The sequence below is a fragment of the Gallinula chloropus genome, assembly GCF_964237585.1.
Source record: "Gallinula chloropus genome assembly, chromosome: 5".
NCBI classification, from domain to species: domain Eukaryota; kingdom Metazoa; phylum Chordata; class Aves; order Gruiformes; family Rallidae; genus Gallinula; species Gallinula chloropus.
The window spans coordinates 27,684,372-27,707,347 of NC_140090.1; the positions used below are offsets into that span (position 1 = coordinate 27,684,372).

The 22,976-nt window shown below is 60.1% G+C and overlaps 1 protein-coding gene across 1 annotated transcript; it reads right to left on the reverse strand.

Annotated features, from left to right (window-relative positions):
• Positions 1–27: 27 nt before the first annotated feature.
• Positions 28–19,071, reverse strand: COL18A1 (collagen type XVIII alpha 1 chain; the record flags this gene model as incomplete). Its single annotated transcript, XM_084264554.1, has 42 exons — positions 28–241; positions 344–459; positions 1,802–1,999; positions 2,269–2,541; positions 2,632–2,667; positions 2,853–2,981; positions 3,062–3,135; positions 3,221–3,365; positions 3,450–3,572; positions 3,680–3,723; positions 3,812–3,874; positions 4,009–4,051; positions 4,263–4,334; positions 4,528–4,602; positions 4,806–4,859; positions 4,974–5,009; positions 5,103–5,177; positions 5,330–5,392; positions 5,567–5,593; positions 5,725–5,754; positions 5,924–6,013; positions 6,085–6,120; positions 6,479–6,541; positions 6,688–6,732; positions 6,837–6,863; positions 6,969–7,040; positions 7,142–7,282; positions 8,336–8,380; positions 8,592–8,654; positions 8,804–8,953; positions 9,027–9,080; positions 9,236–9,322; positions 9,430–9,492; positions 9,582–9,608; positions 9,693–9,863; positions 9,954–9,980; positions 10,064–10,167; positions 10,275–10,413; positions 10,574–10,633; positions 10,731–10,814; positions 13,621–14,165; positions 17,904–19,071. 42 exons carry the CDS (start codon positions 19,069–19,071, stop codon positions 28–30), a joined length of 5,151 nt encoding a protein of 1,716 aa, XP_084120680.1.
• Positions 19,072–22,976: the final 3,905 nt, after the last annotated feature.

The window sequence follows — 22,976 nt, forward strand, 5'->3', positions numbered from 1 at the left end:
AAGGGAACGAGGCGGGAGGAGGGGCTGTCACTTTTTGGCAGAGGTCATGAAGCTGTTCTCGATGCAGAGGACAATGAAGGAGTGTTGGCAGCTGCTGGCCACCTGCTCCAGCAGCTTGCCAGAGCCCAGTGAGGAAGCCTGGCCAGTGACGCTGCGCTCCTCCGTCCGCCATGTCTCACAGTAGCTCTCAGGCAAGCGCCGGCCCTTGGCATCTGAGCCATGCCAGACACTCTTCTGAGGCCTGGAAGAAAGAAAAGTTGGGAAGGGGGATGACCGCTGCTGCTCCCTAACCGTGGTGCAGACCCCCCCCCCCTCCATCTCCTTCACTCCAACCCACACTCACCATCCTGCATCCCGCAGGACATCCCGGCCGTCGAAGGAGAGGATACGGGCGCCGGCTCGCAGCGGGGCTTCGCTGCCCGTGAAAAGGGCTTCCCAGTTACTGAAGAGCACTTCGTCCTGGTTTGGGGAGGGGTGGTGGAAAAAGATGGAGGGGGGTGTTGTTAAGTTGGTGTCAGCACTGCTTGCACCCAGAGAGCATCCCTGCAGAGCATCCCAAAGCCACCCCCACTGCCTACACAGCAGTGACCACAGAGCATCCCTGGGATCAGCAAACACCGTAGATGCCCAAGAAGTAGAACTAATCTGAACAATCTCACCAGCTATCATTCTCATTTTACTTGCCCTACCATCCCTCCAAATCCTATACATAATAGATGAACTAGACAAACCTGATCTTACCCTAAAGGCCATCAGACACCAATGATATTGAACCTACGAATACCCAGACTTTAAAGACCTCATGTTTGACTCATACATAATCCCCACAACAGAACTATTACCAGGACACTTCCAACTACTAGAAGTAGACCACTGCCTGGTTATTCCAATAGAATCCCCCATCCGCAGTATCATCACAGCCGACGACGTCCTACACTCCTGAGCAATCCCCACATTAGGACTAAAAACTGACGTGATCCCAGGATGACTGAACCAAACATCATTCATCACCACCTGCCCAGCCATCTTCTATGGCCAATGCTCTGAAATTTGTGGTGCCAATCACAGCTACATACCAATTGTAGTAGAATCTACACCTCTCATCCACTTTGAAAACTGATTCTCACTACTATCATCCTAATCGTTAAGCAGCTATGCAACAGCACTAGCCTTTTAAACTAGAGAAAGAGGTCCATCAACACCTCCTTAATGGCATCCCATAACTTAACCCACACCCATGGTTTTATTTTATATTCATAGCATGATTAACCCTATCACTAATCATTCAACCTAAACTTTTGTCATTCTTCCCCACCAACTTAGTTCACAAGAAACCCTCTACAAACACTAAAACTCACTCCTGAACTTCACCATGAACCTAAGCTTCTTTGATCAATTTACAAGCCCATCCCTCCTAGGAATCCCCTTAGCCCTAATCTCCGTACTATTCCCAACCCTACTACTCCCATCACCAAACAATTGATGAATCGCTAACCGACTCTCCACCCTTCAAACATGACTCCTTCACCTCATCACAAAACAATTAATAATTCCATTAGACAAGAAAAGCCATAAATGAGCTTTAATCTTCACATCCCTAATAATATTCCTCCATATTATCAATTTATTAGGCTTATTACCCTATACCTTCACCCCTACAACTCAGCTATCCCTGGGATGCTCTGTGCTCACTGCTGTGTAGATGGTGGGGATGGCTTTGGGATGCTCTGCATGCCTTGGGGCTCACGGGGTGTCGAGAGGGGCTGGGAACACCACAACCCCACCTGCCCCCCCCACGTACCCGGAGGTTGACAATGGGCACGGCCGCACGGTCGGCCCTGCGCACGATGCTGTAGAGATCCTGGAGGCGGGAGGAGAGGAAGGCGCGGAAGGTGCCGGCCAGCCCGACCTGCCGGGCTTGCTGGAAGCACTGGAAATCGGCGCCCCGGATGCCGCGCATGCCGCCGCTCAGCGGGGTGTTCAGGGCCACCAAGTGAAGCTGCCAAGAGGAGGTGACAGGGCTTGAGGGACATGGGCGGCCGTCGTCACCCCCCTTCCGCCATCGCCTCCCCGCCACCATCGCCATCATGCCTCCACTCCGCCATCGCCCCCGACTCCATCACCCCCCAATTCCGCCATCGCCCCCTGTCCACCATCACCTCCCCGCTGCCATCACCCCCCCTCCGCCATCATCCCCCCACCCCCATCACCATCACCCCCTCTCTGCCATCGCCATCACCCCCCCAATTCTGCCATCGCAGCACTCACGGCAGGCTGGAAGTCCTGGTGCACGTGGGCAGCCACAGGGGCCGGGTCTGGCCGGCGGTGGACGTAGTAGCTGTTGAGGAGCTCATGCTGGTGGTGGAGCAGGGGCTGCTCGGGCAGGAGGTGTTGGTTGGCTACCACCTCATCCCCGCGCCAGGGCCGGGCGGTTGGCGGGGGACTGTGGTTGCGGAGGGGGTGCAGGGGTCCCCGGGGCTGGAGGGGGGGCTGGGGGCCGGCATAGTGGACGCTGGGGGGCTTGTCGTACACCTCGTTGTCCTGGGGAGGGAGAGGCAGGTTTGAGGGATGGTTGGGGATGGGGATGGGATGGGAATGGATGGAGGGAGGGAGATGGGGGATGGGACTCACCAGGGCCGAGCTGGGGATCAGGGTGTGCTCCTCCAGCTGCAAGTACATGGCACATCAGATCCCAGCCATCCCCCCTTCCCCTTCCTCATGCAAGGGGGACACATGACACTCAAGCACCCCCAAAAGATGCCACTGAAACTCCAGGGTGATGCTGCCCGCATGCCCTCAGAGCCGGGCAGCAGAGGAGGTGTGGGGGGTCCCTCTGCCCCCCCTCCACTCACCAGCACCCGTCGGAAGCCCCCGCGCAGACGGACGTAGAGCTCCTGCCGGTCAGTGAGGAAGATGAGGCTGCCCTCGGGCAGCTCCTGCGCAGCGCTCAGCATTGCTGGGTAGGTGGGCAGGGCACGCAGCTGCGGGCACAGCCCCCAGGAGGGAGCAGTTAGGGCTCAGCCTGTGGGCAAACCACCCCCCAACCAGAGCCCCAGCTCACCCCCAAGGATGTCCCGCTGGTGCCTGGTGGTCCCGGAGGTCCCGGTGGTCCGGGGGGGCCAGGGACGCTGATGGCTGGGAGGAAGACAAGTGAGATAGAGAGGGCTGCAGCACAGGGAGGGATGCGGGAAGGGAGGGATGTGGGGGCACAAGTACTCACCTGGTCTGTGGGGACCTGGGAAGGAGGGAGGACCAGGGGGCCCTGGAGGGCCAGGGGGTCCTTGCCGCCCCTCGTATCCAATACCAGGGGGGCCCTGAGGTCCAGGGGGCCCCGGCGGCCCAACAATACTGTCCCCCTTGGGACCCTAGGCAGTGCAAGAGAGCATCCCTGGAGCACAGCACCTGGGGATGCCGTCCCCCCTCACGCCCCTGCGCTGTGGAGTACTCACCGGCAGACCGGGGTAGCCCTGGGGCCCAGGAGGTCCTGACAGCCCAGAGCCACTGGGACCATAGAATGGGGTGCCACCCGGCTCACCCTTCTCGCCCTTGGGACCTGCCTCCCCCTTGTCGCCCTGTGGGATGGCACATTTTTAAGGGGAGGGGTCAGGATGCACCCCGATACCCCAATCGGTGCCCGGTGCAAGCCCCATGAGCCACCGCTGGCAGGCAAAGGGCTTACCCGCAGGCTGGCGCTGAAGTGACTGAGGTCGTAGGGGAAGTGGCCTGCAGAGAGGGAGAGGAAGGAGAGGAGAGCCAGAGTGGGCATGAGCCACCCTCTGCCCACCTCCACCCACGGGGACCGATCACCCACCTGGGGGGCCTGGGGCTCCAGCATCACCTTTCTCTCCCTTTTGTACTGGGAACTGGTGGAAACCTGTGGGAAGTGATGGAGGCATGATGCCACCTGAGAGCTGCAGCACCCCAGCCCCAGCTCTAGCTCAGGGGGGGCTCCTCCTCCCCACCCCCAAAGCACCCTGAGGGGGCTGGAGGCGAGGGACACCCCCTTACCAGGGAAGGCTGGCAGCGAGGGATGGCCAGAATCACTGAAGGCCTGTGGGGATGCAAAGGAAATGGCTGCAGAGACAGGAGCATCCTTGGGTACTCCAACCACAGTGCAGTGCTGCCGGCAGCCCCACACACCAGCCCTGGCTGGGATGCCACCGCAGTGTCCCCAATCCCTTCCAGCCAAGCAGGGGACACGGGGAGACACCTGGTCCCCAGCCCTCAGCTTCCCCTCTTGCAGTGACCTTGTTGTTACTCACATTGCTGCTGTCATAGACTATGCTGGCAGGTGGCCCGGGAGGGCCTGGGGGACCTGGGGGTCCTGGGGGACCCTGCAAGGAGGAAGAAGATGTGTCAGGGTTCTGCAAGGCAGACAGTCCCCATGGGGGGGTAGGGGGCACACTGGGGCTGTGCCCTTCCCCCGCGAGAGGGAGACTTGGGTTCCCAGGGTGCCCCTCAATGTCTGCCCCCCCCCGCATCTGCTGGGGGGGAGCAGGGTGGGGGGCCTGTCACGGCATCACTCACCCGCAAGCCCAGCATGCCACTGATGTCCGCAGGGTCACCTTTCTCACCCTTCAGCCCATTCATGCCTGGACGTCCCTGCGGATGAGCAGCAGAGTTGAGCCTTGTCCCCATCACATGGTGACACCCCGGCATCACCTCTGGCATCACCCACCCCTCAGCACCGCGGGGACATGGTGGGGTTTGGGGTTCGGTGGGCACAAGAGGAGCAAATGAGGTGGGGAGATGCGTTGGGAGGAGGCGATGGCCAAGGGGACTAACAAACCGGGAGCGGATCTTACGGGTCTGCCCGGGAAGCCGATCTCTCCTTTCATCCCTGCTCGTCCCTGGGGACCCTGGAAGGGAAAGATGATGAGGATGGGGAATGCTCCGACTGGAGGCACCCCCTGTCGCCCTCTGCCCTGGATCAGCCCTGACCCTGCCTGTGGGACGTGAGGACGGTGACTTACCGAGGGTCCTGTCGGTCCCCGCAGCCCTGGCTCTCCCTGTGGACAGCAGAGAGGGAAGAGGCATCACCACCGGGACCACCCGGCACCCGCTGTGCTGGGATGTGCCCCCCACTCCCATGGCACACCTACCTTTTCCCCTTTCACCTTTGCGGTCACCACGGTCCCATCAGGGCTGATGATGACACCAGGCTCCCCCTTCTCCCCCTGCAAGAGAGGAGGAGGCAGGATGGGAGATGGAGGCATCGGGCTCCTTCCCGCGGCAGGGCTGGTGTCACCACCAGGACCTGTTGCCCAGGTGGGATGGGGACCAGATGTGTGACCACCTCACAGGGCAAGAGGTGGCCCAAAACAGTTACCTTCAACCCCGGGGAGCCCTGGGGACCAGATGACCCCCGGTCTCCTTTCGGTCCCACTGGGCCCTGTGGGTAGAAGCAGAGCCCCAGCGTCATCTCCCACCTGCCAAAGGCAGACCCCAACCCCCTACCTCCATCCCCACCACCCTGGCAGTGCCAGGACTGGGCAACCAGAGGTAACACCACCCAGAGTTTCCACTGACACAGTCCCTGTGGTCCCCAGCGCTGCCACCAACTCACCGGGAAGCCAGCGTGACCCTGTCTGCCCTGCAGAGAGAAGCGGGAATGCTTGTAAGAGCCGCCACCCCCCTTCATCCCCCTCCCAGACCTTTCCAAGAAACCAGGTGCCCACCCAGCAGTGCCAAGGGGTGGGCGTGGGTGGCAAGGGGGGCACCTACCTTTGGACCAGGCAAGGCCACCGAAGACTTCTAGGAAAATAAGAGAAAACAGGGGTTTCATCCTTATCTTTGCTCTTGAAGCACAAGTAGAGTTCCTAGAGAGGTCCCCCTTGGTCCTCCCGCATGATGGATGCCGGGCAGGCCCCTCCGCCCCCCAATTTTAGCTCCCCTCCAGCTGAAGCCAGGAGCCATCACTTACATCTTCACTGGAGACAGCAATGACCTGTCCAGGGGGACCGGGTGGCCCAGGGGGTCCAGGGAGCCCTATGCCATCTTGGCCTCGCTCACCCTAGACGATACAAGCCATCAGACCCTGGGGAACCCCTGGTGGGTCCCTGTCCCCAACCCAGTGGCACCTACCTTCTCACCGGGGCTTCCTCTGTCACCTTTGGGTCCCTGGAAGGAGGAGCAGGCAGAGGTGAGCATCCTGCTCAGCACTGCATGGAGCCAGACCCTGGGTCACAGGCAGAGACCCCCCCTTGCCCCCCTGTGACTCAGCAAAACCTTTCAGGCCACCCCCACCCCACCACCTCAAGGTGGTGAGTCAGGGTGGGATGCTTTTGGGTGGAGGTGATGGAGCGCAGTGAGGCAGGCTGGTGGGGATGCGGTCCCATGCAGCGAGGGCACCCTGGTTCCAGAGCTGAAGGCACTGGGGGTGGGGGGGATTTTGGCTTCTGGGGATGGTGCCATTGCTACACGCAACGGTGCCCTGCCTGGAGTGAGGGGAAGGCTTTTGGGTGCCTGATGCTCCTACCTGTGGTCCCGGGAAGCCCTCCAGGCCGGGGCGGCCATCCATGCCGGGCAGTCCAGCATCTCCCTGCAATGAGAGGCGGGAAAGGGCGAGATGGGAGTACGAAGCATCCTCCTGACAGCCCCAGGTCAGGGGGCACGGGGGTCCTGCCCAGCGCCCTGCCAACTCCAGAGGGTCACATGCTGCCCATCCCAATCTCCTGGCATTCCTACCTTTGGTCCCGGCAAGCCGGGCTGGCCGGGGCTGCCGACCTCCCCCTGCAAGGAAAGAGATGTCAGAGCAGGGATGTGCCCACAGGCTGCCCATGAGCACCCTGCACGGATGCTGCATGGGTGAGGAAGGTGTTTGAGGGGCTCCTCACCTTCACCCCTGGTAGTCCTGGCACACCCTGAGAGCAACAAGAAGAGGGCAATGAGTGTGGGGTGCTGGCAGGGAACAGGGTGGCAGGGGATGCCCCGTGTGGAGCAGAGGGACAGGGTGGGAGCAGAGCTACCTGTGGTCCCTCAGCTCCAGGTGGTCCTGGGGAGCTGGTGGCGAACGGCAGCCCCGAGCCCTCCATGTCGCCCTAGCCAGGGTGAGAAGGGGGCAGGGTGAGAAGGGGCTGAGCCACACCTCCTGATCCAGCTTCCCTTCCCCCCCATCGCCATCACAGGGGTGGTCACTTACGAATCCAACCTCGTAGCCTGGCCCCGGTGGTCCAGGGGGACCAGGGGGGCCTGGCTGCCCTCGGGGTCCGATGGGCCCGGGAAGTCCAGCTAGTCCCATTTCTCCCGGAGGTCCTGCTGGTCCCGCCTCTCCCTTGTTGCCCTACAAAAGGGACGAGGAAAGGAATTTAACAGCCCCAAAAAACAACTCTGGGGACAGATGGGACCGAGTGGGCCACGGTCCCCGGCTGGAGTCTGGGGCGGGAAGGAAGTACATCCCCTCCCACATCCCCAAACCGCCCCCTGGGACAGGGCAGGGATGGTCCTCTGCCTCCAGGGAGGAGGGGGTGTGTGGGAAGGGGCAAAGCCCGGCTTAGGGAGCATCTGGGCCTCCGCTTCCCCCGGCGCGGGGGGAGCGAGGAAGGGGGCGCTCCCCATGCAACGCGCACGGCGGCCACCAGAGGCTCGTCTGAGATCAGAAATGTCACTCCAGTTTTAACTGCGAGCATCGCCGGCCCCGGGGCGGGTGCAGAGCTGGGTGCTGACGGGTGTGTGTGGGGGATGCTCGCAATCCCCCCACCCCCCGCACTTTGCTACGGGTCTGCGAGCAGCCGGATCGGTCCTTACGACCGCTGCCGCCCCATCCACCCCCTCGACGTTGGCAGCATCAAGAGACCTTAGCTCTGGATGCTCTTGTCCCCAGCTCAGGCTGCGGCATCCCAAAGGGCATCATCCTAAAGGGCATCATCCCAAAGGGCATCCTGGCTCCTGAGGGAGGGGAGGGTGATCGTGTGCATCCCAGTGAGCCTTTACCTCCACTCTGGGGGATGTGGGGGTGGGAAAACACTTGAGCAAGCGGGCAGGAGAGCAATGTGCTACCCAGCTTCCCATAGCAGGGTGTGGGCACCCAAAACTCGCCAAGCAACCCCTCTTCTGTGCCTTGGAACACCCCCATGGCCTCGCCTGCACACTTCCCAGGGCAGCCATACCAGCACCAAAGCCACATGCAGGTGGCAGGAGCCTGGTGAGCATCCCAGGGGTGGTTGGTGGCTCCACACACCCCCGAGTTGTGGCACTGTTCTGCCCTGGGAGGAACCCAAATACCAGCATCCCTCTTCCTGTCCAAGCACGAGGTGCCCCCCCAGGCAGCATCCCTGCCTCCAGCCTGCAATGCACATGGGGCACCCTCCCAAGAAATCCACCCCAGGCACAGTACCTTGGGGCCTGGTGCTCCAGGGAGGCCGAGGTCACCCACATCGCCCTGAGGAGGAGGAGGAAGGAGAAGACAGTGTGAGGAAGCCGCCTTGTTGTGGGAGCAGGTGGGTGCTGCTCTCCAGTCCAGGGATGGAGGGAGTTGGGACCTTCCGGAGTTGTGCCCGAGGACCGAGTGGCAGCTGCTGTGAGACTCCCTGGGGTGCCAGCTGCCCCACGGGGAGGCTGTGACATACTCCAGGGGAACATGGGACACTCACCCGCTCTCCTTTAGGCCCTGGCTGCCCAGCTTCCCCGTCTCTTCCAGGAGGGCCTTGAGGACCCTGCAAGATGCCCAGGAGATGGCTCCAGCACAGAGAATTCCCATGGGGCTGGTGGGCACATAGCCCACCACCACCACAGGGGTCAGTTATGTCCCCACAACCCTGGGGTGGCCCTAGGATAGGTCCCCTTGGCCACCACATCCACCTACCACTGGCCCTGGGGGCCCAGGGATCCCATCCCTGCCTGGCAGGCCCGGTGGTCCCGGCAGGTCTGTGCGGTTCATCCCAAACCGTCCCGGCTCCCCTGGCAAGCCGGGCACGCCGGGTGGCCCTGGCGGACCGGGTGGCCCCCGTGGACCCTAGAAGAGAAGGAAGGGGTGATGGCTGAGTGTGTCACCTGGCTCTCACTGGTAGGAGGGGACTTGCACTCACCCGCAGGGTCTCCAGGTCACCACCGAAGCCGGAGCCCTCCATGTCAATGAAGGTCTGGGAGAGAAGCACAAGGGCCCAACATCAGGTACCAAAAGCTGAGGTCAGGGTGCCCAACAATGCAGGGATGCTGCCCAGGGGCTGGCAGCAGCATCCCGCTTCTCCATGGCCCTGTACCCGCACCCAAACCCCTGTATCCCCAGAGCACCCACCAGCTTGTCATGCTTGGATGAGGGTCCAGGTGGTCCTGGTGGACCAGGTGGTCCAGGTGGTCCCCTTGGCCCCACACCTGGGTCACCCTGGCACAGAGCAGAGAGCACAGTTGGCAAGCATAGCCCAGGCTCCGGGTGAGAGGAAGGAGGGGCAGAGGCGTGTGCCATCCCCCCACACCAGCACTGACACTCACCTTCTCTCCCTTCAGACCAGGCTCTCCTGGCGTCCCGGGGAACCCCTGGGGTCCCATATCGCCCTGTGAAGGGGAGTGGTATGGAGTCAGTGGGTGGCAAGGCAAGGGGGTAGCTGGCACCCATCATCCCACCACCCCTCAACCCCACTTACGGGTTTGCCGTCCTCACCAGGATCGCCCTAGGGATGGCAGAGAGGGCAGAGGTCAGTGTGCAGGCAGGGTGGGGGCAGAGGGGATACTGAGGGGTGAGGGGCTCCACTCACAGGCTCGCCATCCCTGCCAGGGGCTCCATCCTTCCCTGGTGGCCCTGGGGGGCCGGTGACCTGCTCCACCACCGAGCCATCGGTGTGCCGAGAGAGCGTCCCAGGGGGGCCGGGGTCACCCGGTTCCCCTTTTTGGCCCTTGGAGCCAGGGTAGCCAAATCCAGCATTGCCCTGGGGAGGGAAACGTGAACGGGTGGCGTGTCACCAAGGTGGGCAGCCCAGCAGACAGGGCTCTGCCATGGCTCCCCCAGCGATGCTCACCTTAACGCCCAGCTCTCCTTTCTCACCCTGTGGGACAGAAACCAAGAGGAGGGGTTGTCAAACGTTGACATGTCAGTGGCACCCCTCAAGGGATCCCCTCTCTCACCTACCTTTTCACCCTTGACACTGCCCATCCCCATGATGCCACCAGTCCCTGAGTCCCCTTTCAGGCCACGGTCACCTTTCTCCCCCTTTTCCCCTTTGGGGCCAGCACCTGTAGGCAGGGAAAAGGGACCTGGTTGTGCTTGGGGACAGCCACCCCGCTGTACCCCTGCGTGCATGCTCTGGGGCTGGCCGGTGGGGAAGAGGACACCTTGTTACCTCCTGTGGAGACCCGCAGCGTCTCCTCCGCTCTGGTCCTCTCAGCTTGCTGCAGGGAGACCCCGCCGCTGCTCGACCCGCTGCCCGCTGCCACGGGGGGGGCGGTGACGGGGACAGCATCCACCAGCCCTGGGACACCCTGTGCCAACAAGAAGGGGACAGCATGGTGCTGTTCACCTCCTGGTGCCCTCTCAAAAGGGACCCTCTGTGAGGCCTCCTGGGACCTCGACCATCCCTCCTCATCCCCAAAAATCTGGGGTTTCTACCACAGAGTGCAGCACCCATAGACACCAACTCACCTCAACTTTGCCCAAGGGTTGGTGTCCACCTTCTGCCCCACTGCCGAAATCACCAGAGACCTGCATTTAGCCAAGGAGAAGGGGTGAGGGGTCAGCCAAGACCCCAGGGTGGCAGCCCCCCCACCCCGCCTGCCCCAGCCATGCTGCCAGCACTCACCTCCTCAGCATCATCCTCTTCTTCCTCACACTGGCGCTCAGCCGCCCGCGGGTCCCCTTGCAGCTTCAAGTCGGCGATCACCCCCTGGAAGGAAACCACACCATCATAGATGGACACCCACCACGGACAGCCACGTGCCACAAGCCACCCCACGGCGTGGTGCAATCTGCCATGCCACCCAGCCACCGTGTCCCTCAGCACCCCGCGTACATCGGGGACGCTTGCCTGGTGTGCCAAGCACTCTCCATCGCAGCATCTGCATCCCGTCCCAACGAGGTTCCAACCTTGCAGCAGACAAATCCCCAGCGCCACCGGCATGGCCCGGCGAGCCATTGGGAAAAGCTCTGTGCTGGCACCAGGCAAGCCAAGCAGAGGTGGTGGCCAGAATCTGGCCAGCCAACCAGCAGCGCTTTGGCCATGCTCCTTGCTCCCCTCTCCAGACAGCTCCCCAGCTGCAGACGGCCTCTCCGCCCCCAGAAAGGGCTGCTGGCAGGTCCCGGTCTGGTGCAACCCTGGGTTTGTATTCCTTCAGCTAATCCACACTTCCTCACCATTTATTTGGGTTTTGCAAGCACGACGCACGTCCCAGCCACTTGTTTATACAGGAAACCACCACAAATTCCTTCCCAAGGCTGCTGCCTCCGGACAAAGCCCCATAGCCGAGCTACCTGTGCTGCCCAGGAGGGCAGCATCCCTGTCTCAGCTGGAGAGGGCACATGGGTACTGGTCTGAACCTCATGGCTCCCATGGTAAGAGGGATCACCCAGCACATCTCACACCCCAGCCTAGATGAGATGGGATACAAGGGGTGCTGCCGGGATAACAGGGATGCTGCTGGGATACAGGGATTGCTTCTGGGATGGGATATCTCCCATCCCTCTGACTCTGGTGGGGAGATGCTGGGAGACCCACATCTGCTCTGGTCCTCTTGGCTTGCGGCAGGAAGAGCTCGCAGAGGGTAAATACCTCCTGCTCGGTGTCTCTTCTCGGGGTGAGACACCTAAAATAATATTTGGGCTGGCTGGAAAGCCCAGTGTAACGGGGCTGGGAAGGACTGGCGCTCAGGAAACACAACGGGTTTAACAAAACAAGAACCAGGGGCAGCTACAGTTCAGCTGGGCTGGCTATGGCTTCGTTATACGGATATATTGTAGATATAGTTCAGATAGATAATAAATATATTGTACCTTTAAATATATAAGATATATAAAACCCCTCCCCCAAGCGAATGGCCCCCAGGTGGGTTGTGACCCCCCTCCCCCAGCTGCTCGCCCTCGTGACAGCTGGCTCTGATCCATCCCTTCCCTCCCCGCCGAGCCCCATGTTCAAGCCCAAGCTTTGATAGATGCAACACCCTGTCCTGGCCTTCCTGCTCCTGGGGTTGGCTGGAGGCATCCGGTACATAATCCAGTTCCAGGCTTGACTGGAGGCAGCCCCGTGAGGGACAGGTAACAGGGCTCTTCACAGCACATCCGTCCCAGTAATGGGGGCAGGAGCACCACGAGGTCTTACGGTGCATCCAGCTGCAAACAAACCTTCCTGCCGGGCCACAGCTGCGACCCCATCGACAGCAACCCCCTTGACACCTGGGGTCCTGGGGTCTTCTGCATCACCTGCAGGCTTTGCCCACTCAGGGGCTGCCACAAAGGCAACATGGGCAGAGGCACAGACACCAGCGGAGATCCCACCAGCTGCCCACAAGCAGCCCACCTTGCAGCGTGACCCAGGGCCAGGATTTAATGGGCTCGATGCCCTGTTAGTTCCAGATAACATGAGCTGGGGCTGGCCAGCGATGGAATTACCACGAGGCAGTCAGATGCCAAGGAGATGTCCAACGAGCCCACACTCTCGTCCAGCTGAGACAGTCAGCCTCCTTCCCCATGGGAATACCGGGGGTGGGCAGCGGGATCGGGCGTTTGGCACACTTGGGAACATCACCTGCTAGAAAGGCTGAAGCACTTTGATCTGCTCTGGGTGTTGCTTTACCTCCCAGACAGTGCCAACACCACTCCAGCTGAGGAGTGGCCCTCCCAACATGTTCAAGAGCAAAAAATTGCTCTTCAAGAGCAAAACTTTGCTCTTGAGACCTCAAGGGACCAACTTGAATCCCAGTATAAACCGGTCTCTAGCCAATCAATCATTAACTTCTCCTTGGGGAGGCTTTCCCTGCCCAAAGCTGTTTAACCAGGATGGTGGCAGCACCGTTCATTAGTCAAGATGATGTTTAAGCTGAGAAACACGCTTCTTCCCAACCCCCCTGGGAAAAGCATTGCTCCACTCAGCAGAACCTCTGTTGCTGGGCAAACCACGCTCAACTCCAGAGAAACCTAAACTTTCTTCTCTTGGAGCACCATGGGGAATTTCCATGCTGGCTGGGCATTTCCCCTACGCCTTCTGCAAACCTTATCTAGAAGCTAAGCCACACTCAAATCACAGGCTGAGCTATCACCTTCTCCTTGTGTTCTCCAGTGTCTTCCTGCCGATACTGTAACTCAGCTCTGGCCCAAGCATTTTTTCCAGCTGCGAGAGACTCTTTACCAGCCACACCTACTTCTTCAGCAAAGGTTTTGGGTATTTTTAGCAAAGGGGACACTCGAAGAGGCTCTGTGGATTTGTGGGAAAAGGTCCGGGCAGCGGTGGCTGCTGCAGCACAACCCATCGCCTCTCGTCAGCTCAACTTTGCCTTGGTGAGATTCAAGCCAACAAAGTTGGTGGCATCTCAAGCCACCTTTCCCCACAATCTCAAGCGTCCCCTTTCCCAGGGACATGAGCAGAGTGTGGCCAGTTTGTTGACTGGGCAAAATGGTTGGTTTAACAGGCACAGTCTGGTACTCCTCCAGCCTCACCCAGGCTTCTTAGAGGTGCTCCTCAGGATGACCTGAAGCCTTACCTGGTATTTATCTGGGTCAGCTCCTCCAGCCTGAGCAACAAAGAGCCCAGAACCCTCTTCCAGCTCCATCTCATCTGGCGAACGCTCGAAGTGGACCCGCTCGTGCTCCTCACAGTCCAGGTAGAGGATGACTTCATCTTCCTCCACACTGATGGCAAACCGTGTCCACTGGTTGAGCAAGGTGGGCACGGTGAAGGTGGCTGCCACGTAAGAGCTCGGTGAGCCTGGCTCCGTGTAGTAGAAGATGATCTGCTGCTTGCCCGCCCGCAGCTCCGAGAGCTTGACGCCCACGTAGATGATGCTCTGCGAGGAGTCCGTGATGGCAAATAGCATGCCAGCCCGGGGGGTGGTGGGCTGGATGTGGAACAGGAGGGAAAAGTCCCGGTAGAAAGGGCTTGGCAAGTGGTACCGGGCCACCTGGCCTGTGTTGGCGTTTGGGCCGAAGACGTAGCCGGGGTTGTTGTCGGGGCCATAGATTTTGAGGATCTCCTCCGGTGGGGGGTCTCCAATCAGCTCCAGGAGGCTGACCTCGGTGCTCAGGGTCTCTGCAAGAGAAAACGAAAGGGGACAGTCACAACCGGCCTGGTGAAGATGATCAAGCAAGGTGCCCAGCGGGGTGGCGCCCCTGCCCATGCCTCCCCCAGACACCACTCTTCAGCAGCTCTCTCTGCTTGCCCTACCCAGGGCCCGGGATTTTCCCTCCAGCTGCAGGTTGGCCAAGGCAGTGAAACTCCTCAAGCTTTTCCCACTGCATAGTTGGGATGCGACTCCAGAAATGCCACCCATTCTCTGCTGCTGGTCCTCTGACCACAGCCAGAACATCCCTGAGACTGGATAAAACCAAAGGGACCTTGCCTGTGGTAGCAACGTGCCCATGCAGGCATAGGGGTGCTGCTAGAGCACCGGGATGCTGAACAGCCACAAGCCGTGAGGAAGCTGTCATGCATCCATACCAGCTCCAGAGTCATGGTGACCCCCCTCCCCCATGTCATCTGAGGACAAGCTTACAGGGTCACCCCAGCAGGGAATAAATCAGAGCCATCCCCTTGCAACACCCTGGGAACAAGGCTGGAGCCGGCGCGCCCTGTCAGCTTCCCAGATGATCTCAATTTGGAGCTCGCCTCCTTTCCCCACTCCTTTTTCTCAAGGCGCCGGGGGGAGGGAAGTTCTGCTTGGGACGGGGACGGTTTCTCCTACCCAAGGCAGCTGAACATCTGGCCAGGCTGCGCCGACCCTCTGTACGCCAGCTCCTGTTGTTTTGGCAACAGGCACATCCTCATCGCCCACACACCGGGCGCTGGATTCCTCCTCTCCTATGTCAACTGCTTGGGGTGGGTGCCAACTTGATGGGAGTGAGCACTGCTGGGTGCTTTTTAACTCTGTGTTTCCCAGGAGTAAGGAAACCCAAAGGTCCTATCCGGCTCCAAAAAGGCTGAGGGCTCTGCAGCAGGAACAGCTCTGTACCAGGAGCTCAGGCTGCTCAGCGCTAATATTTGCCCCATCCCAAGTGAAGAACAGGAGCTGAGACAATTCAATGTCCCCAACTCCATCCCTGGTGTTCCAGGTGAGCTGCTGGGGGAGGTATCAGAGGTGTGCTGACCCAGGGAGGACCAGCCTGGAACCCCCACCCTGTTCTGGGGTTAGGCATCGTCCTCCTGAGCTCTTGAAAAAAATTTAAAAGAAGAAAGAAAGAAGAAGAAATCAGCCCAGCCTTGCCCAGCCCGGAAGGAAAACACGTCTCTCAGCATGGTGGGAGGAGATGAAAACCTGGGTGCCTCTTCCAAAGCCTGGAGGTACCTGCACAGGCAGAGCATCCCCAGCCTCCTGTCACTGAGTCCTGACGCCAGTGCCAGCCCCGCAGCAGGGACGCAGGCAATGCCACCAATTAGAGGTGGGGGCAAGTTTTCTCCCTGCCAGGCCCCCAAACCCCCTGATCCCTCTCCTGAGCTTGCTGCTCTGAAGCTGCTTGGTGTCCACACTGCTCCCCCAAGACCCCAGCCTCTCCCAAGCTTGGCACCCCCAGAACTGAGCACCCAGCCAGGAGGAAACCTCCCTCCTGGCCTTGTGTCTGTCCTGATTCCCTCATCCACCCTGCACTGGGACAAGGAGATCCCTGCACTGGGACAGGGACACCCCCAGCCCACTCGGAGGGGAAGGGCTCAGTGAAGCCCCTCTGCCACTCTGGGTGCAGAGACCTCTGGACCCTGGAGCCCAGCACCCTTTTGAGCCCAGCACCCTTTCACACCCAGATGTGCTCAGCCCTAAACCAAAAACGATGGGGTAAACAAGCAGGGCTCCCCTCACAAGACCCACAGCAAGGCCCAGCCTGGCACCCACCACTGAGACACCCCATGGGGCACCCCACTGCCCTGTCCCCAGCCACAGTGGTCATCTGGCAGCAGGCAGCTGCAGACAAGCCAATCGCAAACACCAGGATGCAGGGATGGAGCTTATCTTGGGCTAGAGGAAGCAAATTCACAACAGCTTTAAGGAGAGAGGAAGCCAGAGCTTCCTCCTGAGGGTCTGCAGGGGTGTAAGAGCCAGCGCCTGCAATTCCTGCAGCCAGACAAGTCTTCATCGGCCCCGGGGCTCGGGATGAAGTGCGACAGGCTGAAAGAGGCTTTTGTTCCCAATGCCATTCTCAACCACGCTCCCCTTGGGTTTTCAGCCAGCTCTGGGATCCTCCCTCCTCTCCAAACATGCCACTCACTCCAGGGTGGGAGCTGGGTGACAGTGCTTCCCAAAGTCCAAGATGGTAGAACAAAGCAGGCAGAGGCTGGGGCTGTGAGGCTGGAGTGGGCTGGGGGAAGCAGGGGGTTAAGAGGAGACCCCATTAAGTGGCTGCTCCCCTGCAAAAGCCAAGCACCTCTTCTCCTCCCCAGACCTTTCAGGCCATGCCTGCTATTTCAAAAGGACATCCAGAGCCAAAATATCACCCTCCCCCCCTCCCCACAGCAAACCAGCAGCACCCGCAGCAGAATGTGGAGAGCTGGAGCCTGCTGATGCTGAGGAGGTTTTGGGATGGGTGCTGGCACAGGACAGCTGCAGGGATGTCTCTGGCCACAGCAACCTGGCCATCTGGTCCCCTTGCCAGTGGAAAAGCCTCAGGGATGCTCCAAGCTCCTGCCAAGACTTTCCTGGGTGGCCCAAGCCAGGGCTGCCAGGGTTGCCTCACACATCCCATCCCAGCTGGGACACAGGGGACACCCGGCATGCAGGAACATCTCAAGTCACTCCATGGGGCGCACCACAGTCCTCACGTCCCCCACTCATTCCCAACACCACCCATCCAGGAGCATGCACGCACACCTCCCCCCAGCATCCCTATGATCCTGCCGAACTCCACCAGGGTCTCCCGGCAAACAGAGCTGCTTTGACACTGAGAGGACCATGTGTGTGACCCTTGTCTGCTGGCCCCCTGCTAAACCGTCCCTCTGACGGCAGCGGGTGTCTCGCCACTCTGGGTCAGCAGCCCCCCATCACCCGAAGGCACAGGGGGCTGGTGCAGGAACACAGCCTCATTCAGAGGGCTCGGCGGGGGGAGCGGCGAGCTCCCACTCCAGCTTTCATCCCAAACTGTGTTCATGCTCGTACCCCCATGACGTGCATTGCTCCAAGCACCAGTGTCCCCCTACACTGCTCCCTTCCTTTCCCCCCACCCACTGTCAAAGCGGCAGATCCCAGGCTGACATACAGAAGGGTCACAGCCACCTCCTGAGGAAGCCAGGTATGAAGTCACCTGTCCCACTACTGAGCAGCGGGGGATCAAACATTAGCCCTCGGGTAAATCATTAACTCCCCGGGCAAAGCACCACTCTGGGAGAGGGGAGTGTATGGGCACGGCCGGGGGTCACCTTGAAACCTCCTCACCGATGCTACTGCGGTTGGGTGGTTGTGGGATCCCGGACCTTCCCCCCTCCCCGTGGGGAGCTGCCACCTCTCCAAGCACCCCACTCTTGGGATGGACACCCCTAAGCCCTTTGCAGTGGCACTCATGAACCGGCCCCGAATGCCAGTGTGATGCACTCAGGGAGCTTCTCTTGTCCTGGCCAGCGGGACACTGTCTTTTAACCTGACCAGGGATAGGATGGTGATGCACAGCCTTGCAGAGGGAGCCAAGGCCTGCTGGCACTCCCTGTTTGAAGAAGCCCAGGCTGGATGGAAAGCAATTTGGGGCTCAGCAGCATCCCATGGCAACAAGGTAGAAGCATCTTTTGGTGCTGGGGTTTTTGGGGGAGGGGAGACAAACACACAAACCCAGGGACATCACCCAGCCACATTACCTGCAGAAGCATTAATAAAGACACAAGAATACCCTTCATCCTCCGCAGGGAGAGCATCACAAGGCAGAGGCAGGCGCCCACTGGCCAAATGCATCCAACACAGGTCTCTGATGGCCTCACAGAAGCCCTGGCATGGTGGGGGGGTTATGGGGACCAAGGCGCTACACCCAGGGAGCAGGAGCAAGCAGAGAAACCACTCCACGTAGCGATGGCACCGCGATTCAAGCAGCCCCTCCCACTCATGCAAAGCCGCCCGAATTTCCTCCTCGCTGCCGTGGCGGAGGTAATTCGGGAATCTGGCATGGCGGGTGCCCAGCACGCTGCAGAAGGGCAGGCGGGTCGGGACAGGCAGGCAGCGGCCCGCTGGCAGCGTCACTCCGGGTAAGAAGGATGCGAGCCCCATGCTGCTGCTATTGTAGAGTCGCGTAGTGGCGGTTAGTAAATCGAACTCAAGGGACCCGGAGTTATCAGCAAGAGGAGGATCCACACCGTTAGCCACCCTCCTCTTAGGCAAAGGGCTCTGGCTCCCGTTCACACCGGCCAGCACCAGCCCCCGGCGGTGCCAGAGGTTTGGTGGGGCAGGTGGTGCTCCGTGGCGATGGCGGCGTGGCTGTGCCATGGGGTCTCGGGGCGGCACCACCTGCTCAGGGGTGTTGTCACCTGGTGAGAAAGGGAAAGGGGCACTACCTGGCCGGAGACCCGCCGGTCTCTGCAAGGGCACCTGTGTCCCCATCACTGTGGGGGTCCCCGTCCCCAGGAGTTTCTGGTCCTCAGTGGTCACTGTCCCAAGGAGCTGTGGGTCCTTGGTGGTCCTTGGCCTCAGGAGCTGTGGGTCCATGGAGGTCCCTGTCCCCAGGAGTTTCTGGTCCTCGGTGGTCTCTGTCCCAAGGAGCTGTGGGTCCTTGGTGGTCACTGTCCCAAGGAGCTGCGGGTCCTCAGTGGTTCCTGGCCTCAGGAGCTGTGGGTCCATGGTGGTCCCTGTCCCAAGGAGCTGTGGGTCTTTGGTGGTCCCTGTCCTGAGGGACTGTGGGTCCATGGTGGTCCCTGTCCCCAGGAATTTCTGGTCCTCAGCAGTCCTTGTCCCCAGAAGCTGCAGGTCCTCAATGGTCCCTGTCCTCAGGAGCTGTGGGTCCTTGGTGATTCCTGGCCTCAGGAGCTGCAGGTCCATGGACGTTGCCATCCCCAGAGGCTGTGGGTCTGTGGTGGTCCCCACCTGTGAGAGCTGCGGGTGCTTGGTGGAGCTGCTGACCACATCCTGTCCAGAGGCAGGTGACATGCTGTGGGGAGGAGTGATGCTTGGCCATGCCATACTCTCCGCCAGCCCCGCGGTGATCCTGTCCCACTGTTCGGTGTTTTCGGCCACGGTCCCCTCACCTGCAGGCACTGTGGTGCCAGGATCCTGTTCCCAGCGCGGCGGGGTGGCCAGGTCCCCCACAGCCTGGCCACCCCCCATCCCCAGGGCTGTGCTGGGGGTGGGGGCTGCTGCAGTGATGAGTGGCTCTGGCACCGCGGTTCCCTTGCCGGATGCCTCCGGGCTTCCCGTGGTCTTTGTGCTGCCCCAAATCCAGTCCAGGAGCTGCATTTCAGAGCAGGAGAAGCAGCAAGCCAGGAGGAGCAGAAACCCCAAGTGAGGTGGGGCTGGGGCCATTAGGAAGGGGAAAATGAGCCCTGTTGCTTCCGAGAGTGAACTGGAGAGGCTGGAGGAGGGGAAGGAGGGAAGAGGCAAGAGTTTTGCCCCAGCCAGACCGCCTGAAGCGCTCACATTGCTCTCTCTTCCTCTGCTCCGGCACACGACCCTTCAAACCGGAGCGGAGCAGGAGGAGTGGCCGTGCTGCCGGCCCTGCCAAACCCTCCTCTCCCAAGGGCCAACCTCTCCACACCCGGCACAGCCCCCCGGGACCCTGCCACTCAGCTGGGGACCCACCTGAGCCCCCCAAGACCTCTGGGAGTGGAGCCAGCCTTCCAACGCACCCTGTTCCCTGTCCCAGCTGCTGCTGCCAGCTTTTTAACTCCTTCCTGCCCAAAAAAATTCCTAAATCTTCTTTCCCTGCTTGGCAGCTCCACCTAAACTGCCAGCATGGAGAGCTGCACGCTGGGGGAAGTCGTGCATGGACATGGTCCCCAGGGATGCCCAGCTTTGGTGGGACACATGGGTCCTACCCCCACACAGTCTGTGTCTCAGAGTAAGGATATAACCTTGGAGCAAAAACTAAACGAGGAAGGAAAATAATCCCAGAAAACATTTCCAATACTTCCACTGGCCGGAAACGCAAGTAGTCCCCAAAGTCAAGTGCTTCTGAGCTGCTTTCCTGGGTCAGTTACACAGCCAGGACCCCCCAGGTGTTGTCACAGGACAGCGCTTACAATCCCACCCCACCCCCCCCACCCCCCTCCAGCCCCAACCACAGGCATTGTGAGCCAGGAACATCTTGAAGCCAGCCAGGCTGAGCAATCGCAGCCTCAAGCACTGAAATTTTCCTGAAACCCGGGATTAAAGTTTCCCCTGGGCAGCATTGGTGCTCTCCCACGCCCCCAAAAATCCAGTTTTCTTCACCTCAGCTTAAAAAGAATCCCCCAAAATCCATCTCCCCACCTCAACGCTGCCCCGCTCAGAGACAATGACCCACCTTGCCCCTTTCTTGGGGACCATGGAGTCCCCTGGCTCCTGGAGCACAGCACTGTGCTGCTCTTGCTGTGACACCAGGCAGGTCACCTTTGTGGGTCAGAGAGTGTCCCCAAGACGGGGGCATTGACGGGAAGGTGACAATTTCATGCTCCCCTAGCCGGGATGCCACGCACCCCGTGGTCCTGCACAGTGGAGCAGGAAGCAATGCGAGTCTCCTGATGCTCTGGTTTAAAAACACTTCAGTAGAAGCACTGAAACAAGCACTCAGATGTCTGCCTGGCTTTACACAGCATTTCCCACGCTGCTTTTTAAGCAAAACGAGCGAATTTTCCCCTTAAAATGGAAGCTGGCACAGAGAGGGTGCCGTGGCTAACAGGCTTGCCCCATAACCGATGCAGTTAGGGGCGCATGTGGGGGAACAGCCCATGACGAATTGAGCGCGAGATGTGTTTCTGTCCGTATGTCAGAGTTTCCATATGTTCCCCCCCTTCAAGCTCACATGCTCCTATCAGCCTGATGAGAGCAGCCAGCCTGCCAACCCGTCCTGGCGTGTTTGGACGGGACCCCGCTGCGCCCAGCTCTGCTCCCCTGGGGCGAGGGCGCAGCATCCCGGCAGGGTGTGGGTTCCCCTACAACACGTGTCCTCATCGCACCCCAGAGGGATGCTTGGTGGCTGCCGCTCTTCCCTCACCACGTGAAAGCTTGGCGTTGCCATTGCCTCACCCCCAAACTTGGGGGGAGATAAGTGGGGTGGGTGTCACCCTGCAGTGGGGATGCGCTCTGAGGCCCCCCAATCCTGGAGCCATGCAGCATGCTGCTCCCAAAGCCCAGGGGTTGGGGATGGAGGGTGCTTCCAGCATCACGAGCCTGGATGAGCCGCCTGATCTGAGCCGGGAGGATTTTGGCGGCGGCACCGTGCTGGGGTGCCCCAAGCGTGTGCAGACACAATGCTCAGCTGGAATAAATCCCACTTCTCCCTTCTGCTGGGATTAGGCCGCTCATGATAGCGGAGCCGAGCAGCAATCCCCCAGGACCTCCCCGCACACGGGGCCATCGCCGCCAGCCCTCGTTAACTCAATGATCTTCGTTTCACTGCACACCTCTACACCGGCAGCTACTGGGAAAAGAGCCAGTGCTAGGGCATCCCAAAATAAGGCATTGCCGAACTCAGGACTCAGGGGGTGACCTGGTGGCGCAGGTCATGCTAAGAGCATCCCAACCCAGAGTGTACCAGCTCTGCCACTGACTGAGCAGCCAGGTGGGACAGGGAACACACCAGCTGGCAGAATATTTTGGAAAAGTATTTCTCTTCCAGGCTAAAAGCTCCCTAAAAGCACTTTGTAGGCTCCAGGGGATGCTGACGGAAGCTCATTGTGACCTTGAACTTCTTTAAAAGCAAAATTGGACCCTCAATCTGGTCCCAATTCCCTCCTGGAACAGGCTGGCTGCATCTTCCCACCGCCACTTGCTGCGGGGTCAGTCCTGTCCCAGGAGGAGAGAAGGGGGAAAGAGAAAGGGGGAAAGGAGATGGAAAAATAGAGAAGGAAAAAGAGATGGAAAAAAAGAGAAGTAAAAAGGAGGGGGAAAAAAAAAGGAGAAGGAAGGAGGGAGAAGTTGGGAAAAAAGGTGAGAAAGAGAAAAAAGAAACTGGAAAAGGAGATGAAAGGAGAGGGAAACCAAAGGAGGAATAAGGAAGAGGAATATAAAGGATGATAAAAAGCCCAGCACCTGGGTTTTAGAGCTGCACCACCCATCGGTGGTTAAACTGCTATTCTGCAGGGGCCAGGTAGGTTTTGAGCAGCCCAGCCACGTGTGTTCATCCTGGTGCCACTGGAGCAGCCCAGTTGTGTGTGACCATCCCGGTGCCACCGGAGCAGCCCAGCCACATGTGTCCATCCTGGTGCCACCGGAGCAGCCCAGTTGTGTGTGACCATCCCAGTGTCACCAGAGCAGCCCAGCCACGTTTGTCCATCCTGGTGCTACCAGAGCAGCCCAGCCATGTGTGACCATCCCGGTGCCACTGGAGCAGCCCGTGGCGGTGCCTGGGGAGGACAAACCTGGCCCTGAACATTCTGGGGCTTTGCAGCATTCCCATCCCCGTGTCCCAAGCTCTCAGTAGGGACTTTTCCAAGCTTCTGTCCCCCTCCAGCAATTTGGGAGGGGATGGGGACCCTGCCTAAGCCCAGCTCAGCAAATCCCCCTCCCAAACAGTCCAAGACCCCAAGCAAGCAAGACAGATGGACAGACGCAGAGACGGATGGGCAGACAGACAGCAGAGGGAGCCTCAGGCCGAGCAGAGAGCTGAAGCCTCCTTGGGACACACCCGTTTTGCTGCACCCCATCAGGAGTGATAACCCACTCCGGTTACACCAGGATCCTACCCATCCCGAGCACCCCAGTCACAAGCCCAGAGATCACCGAGATCTGGGCAGTGAGTGGCAGCAGTT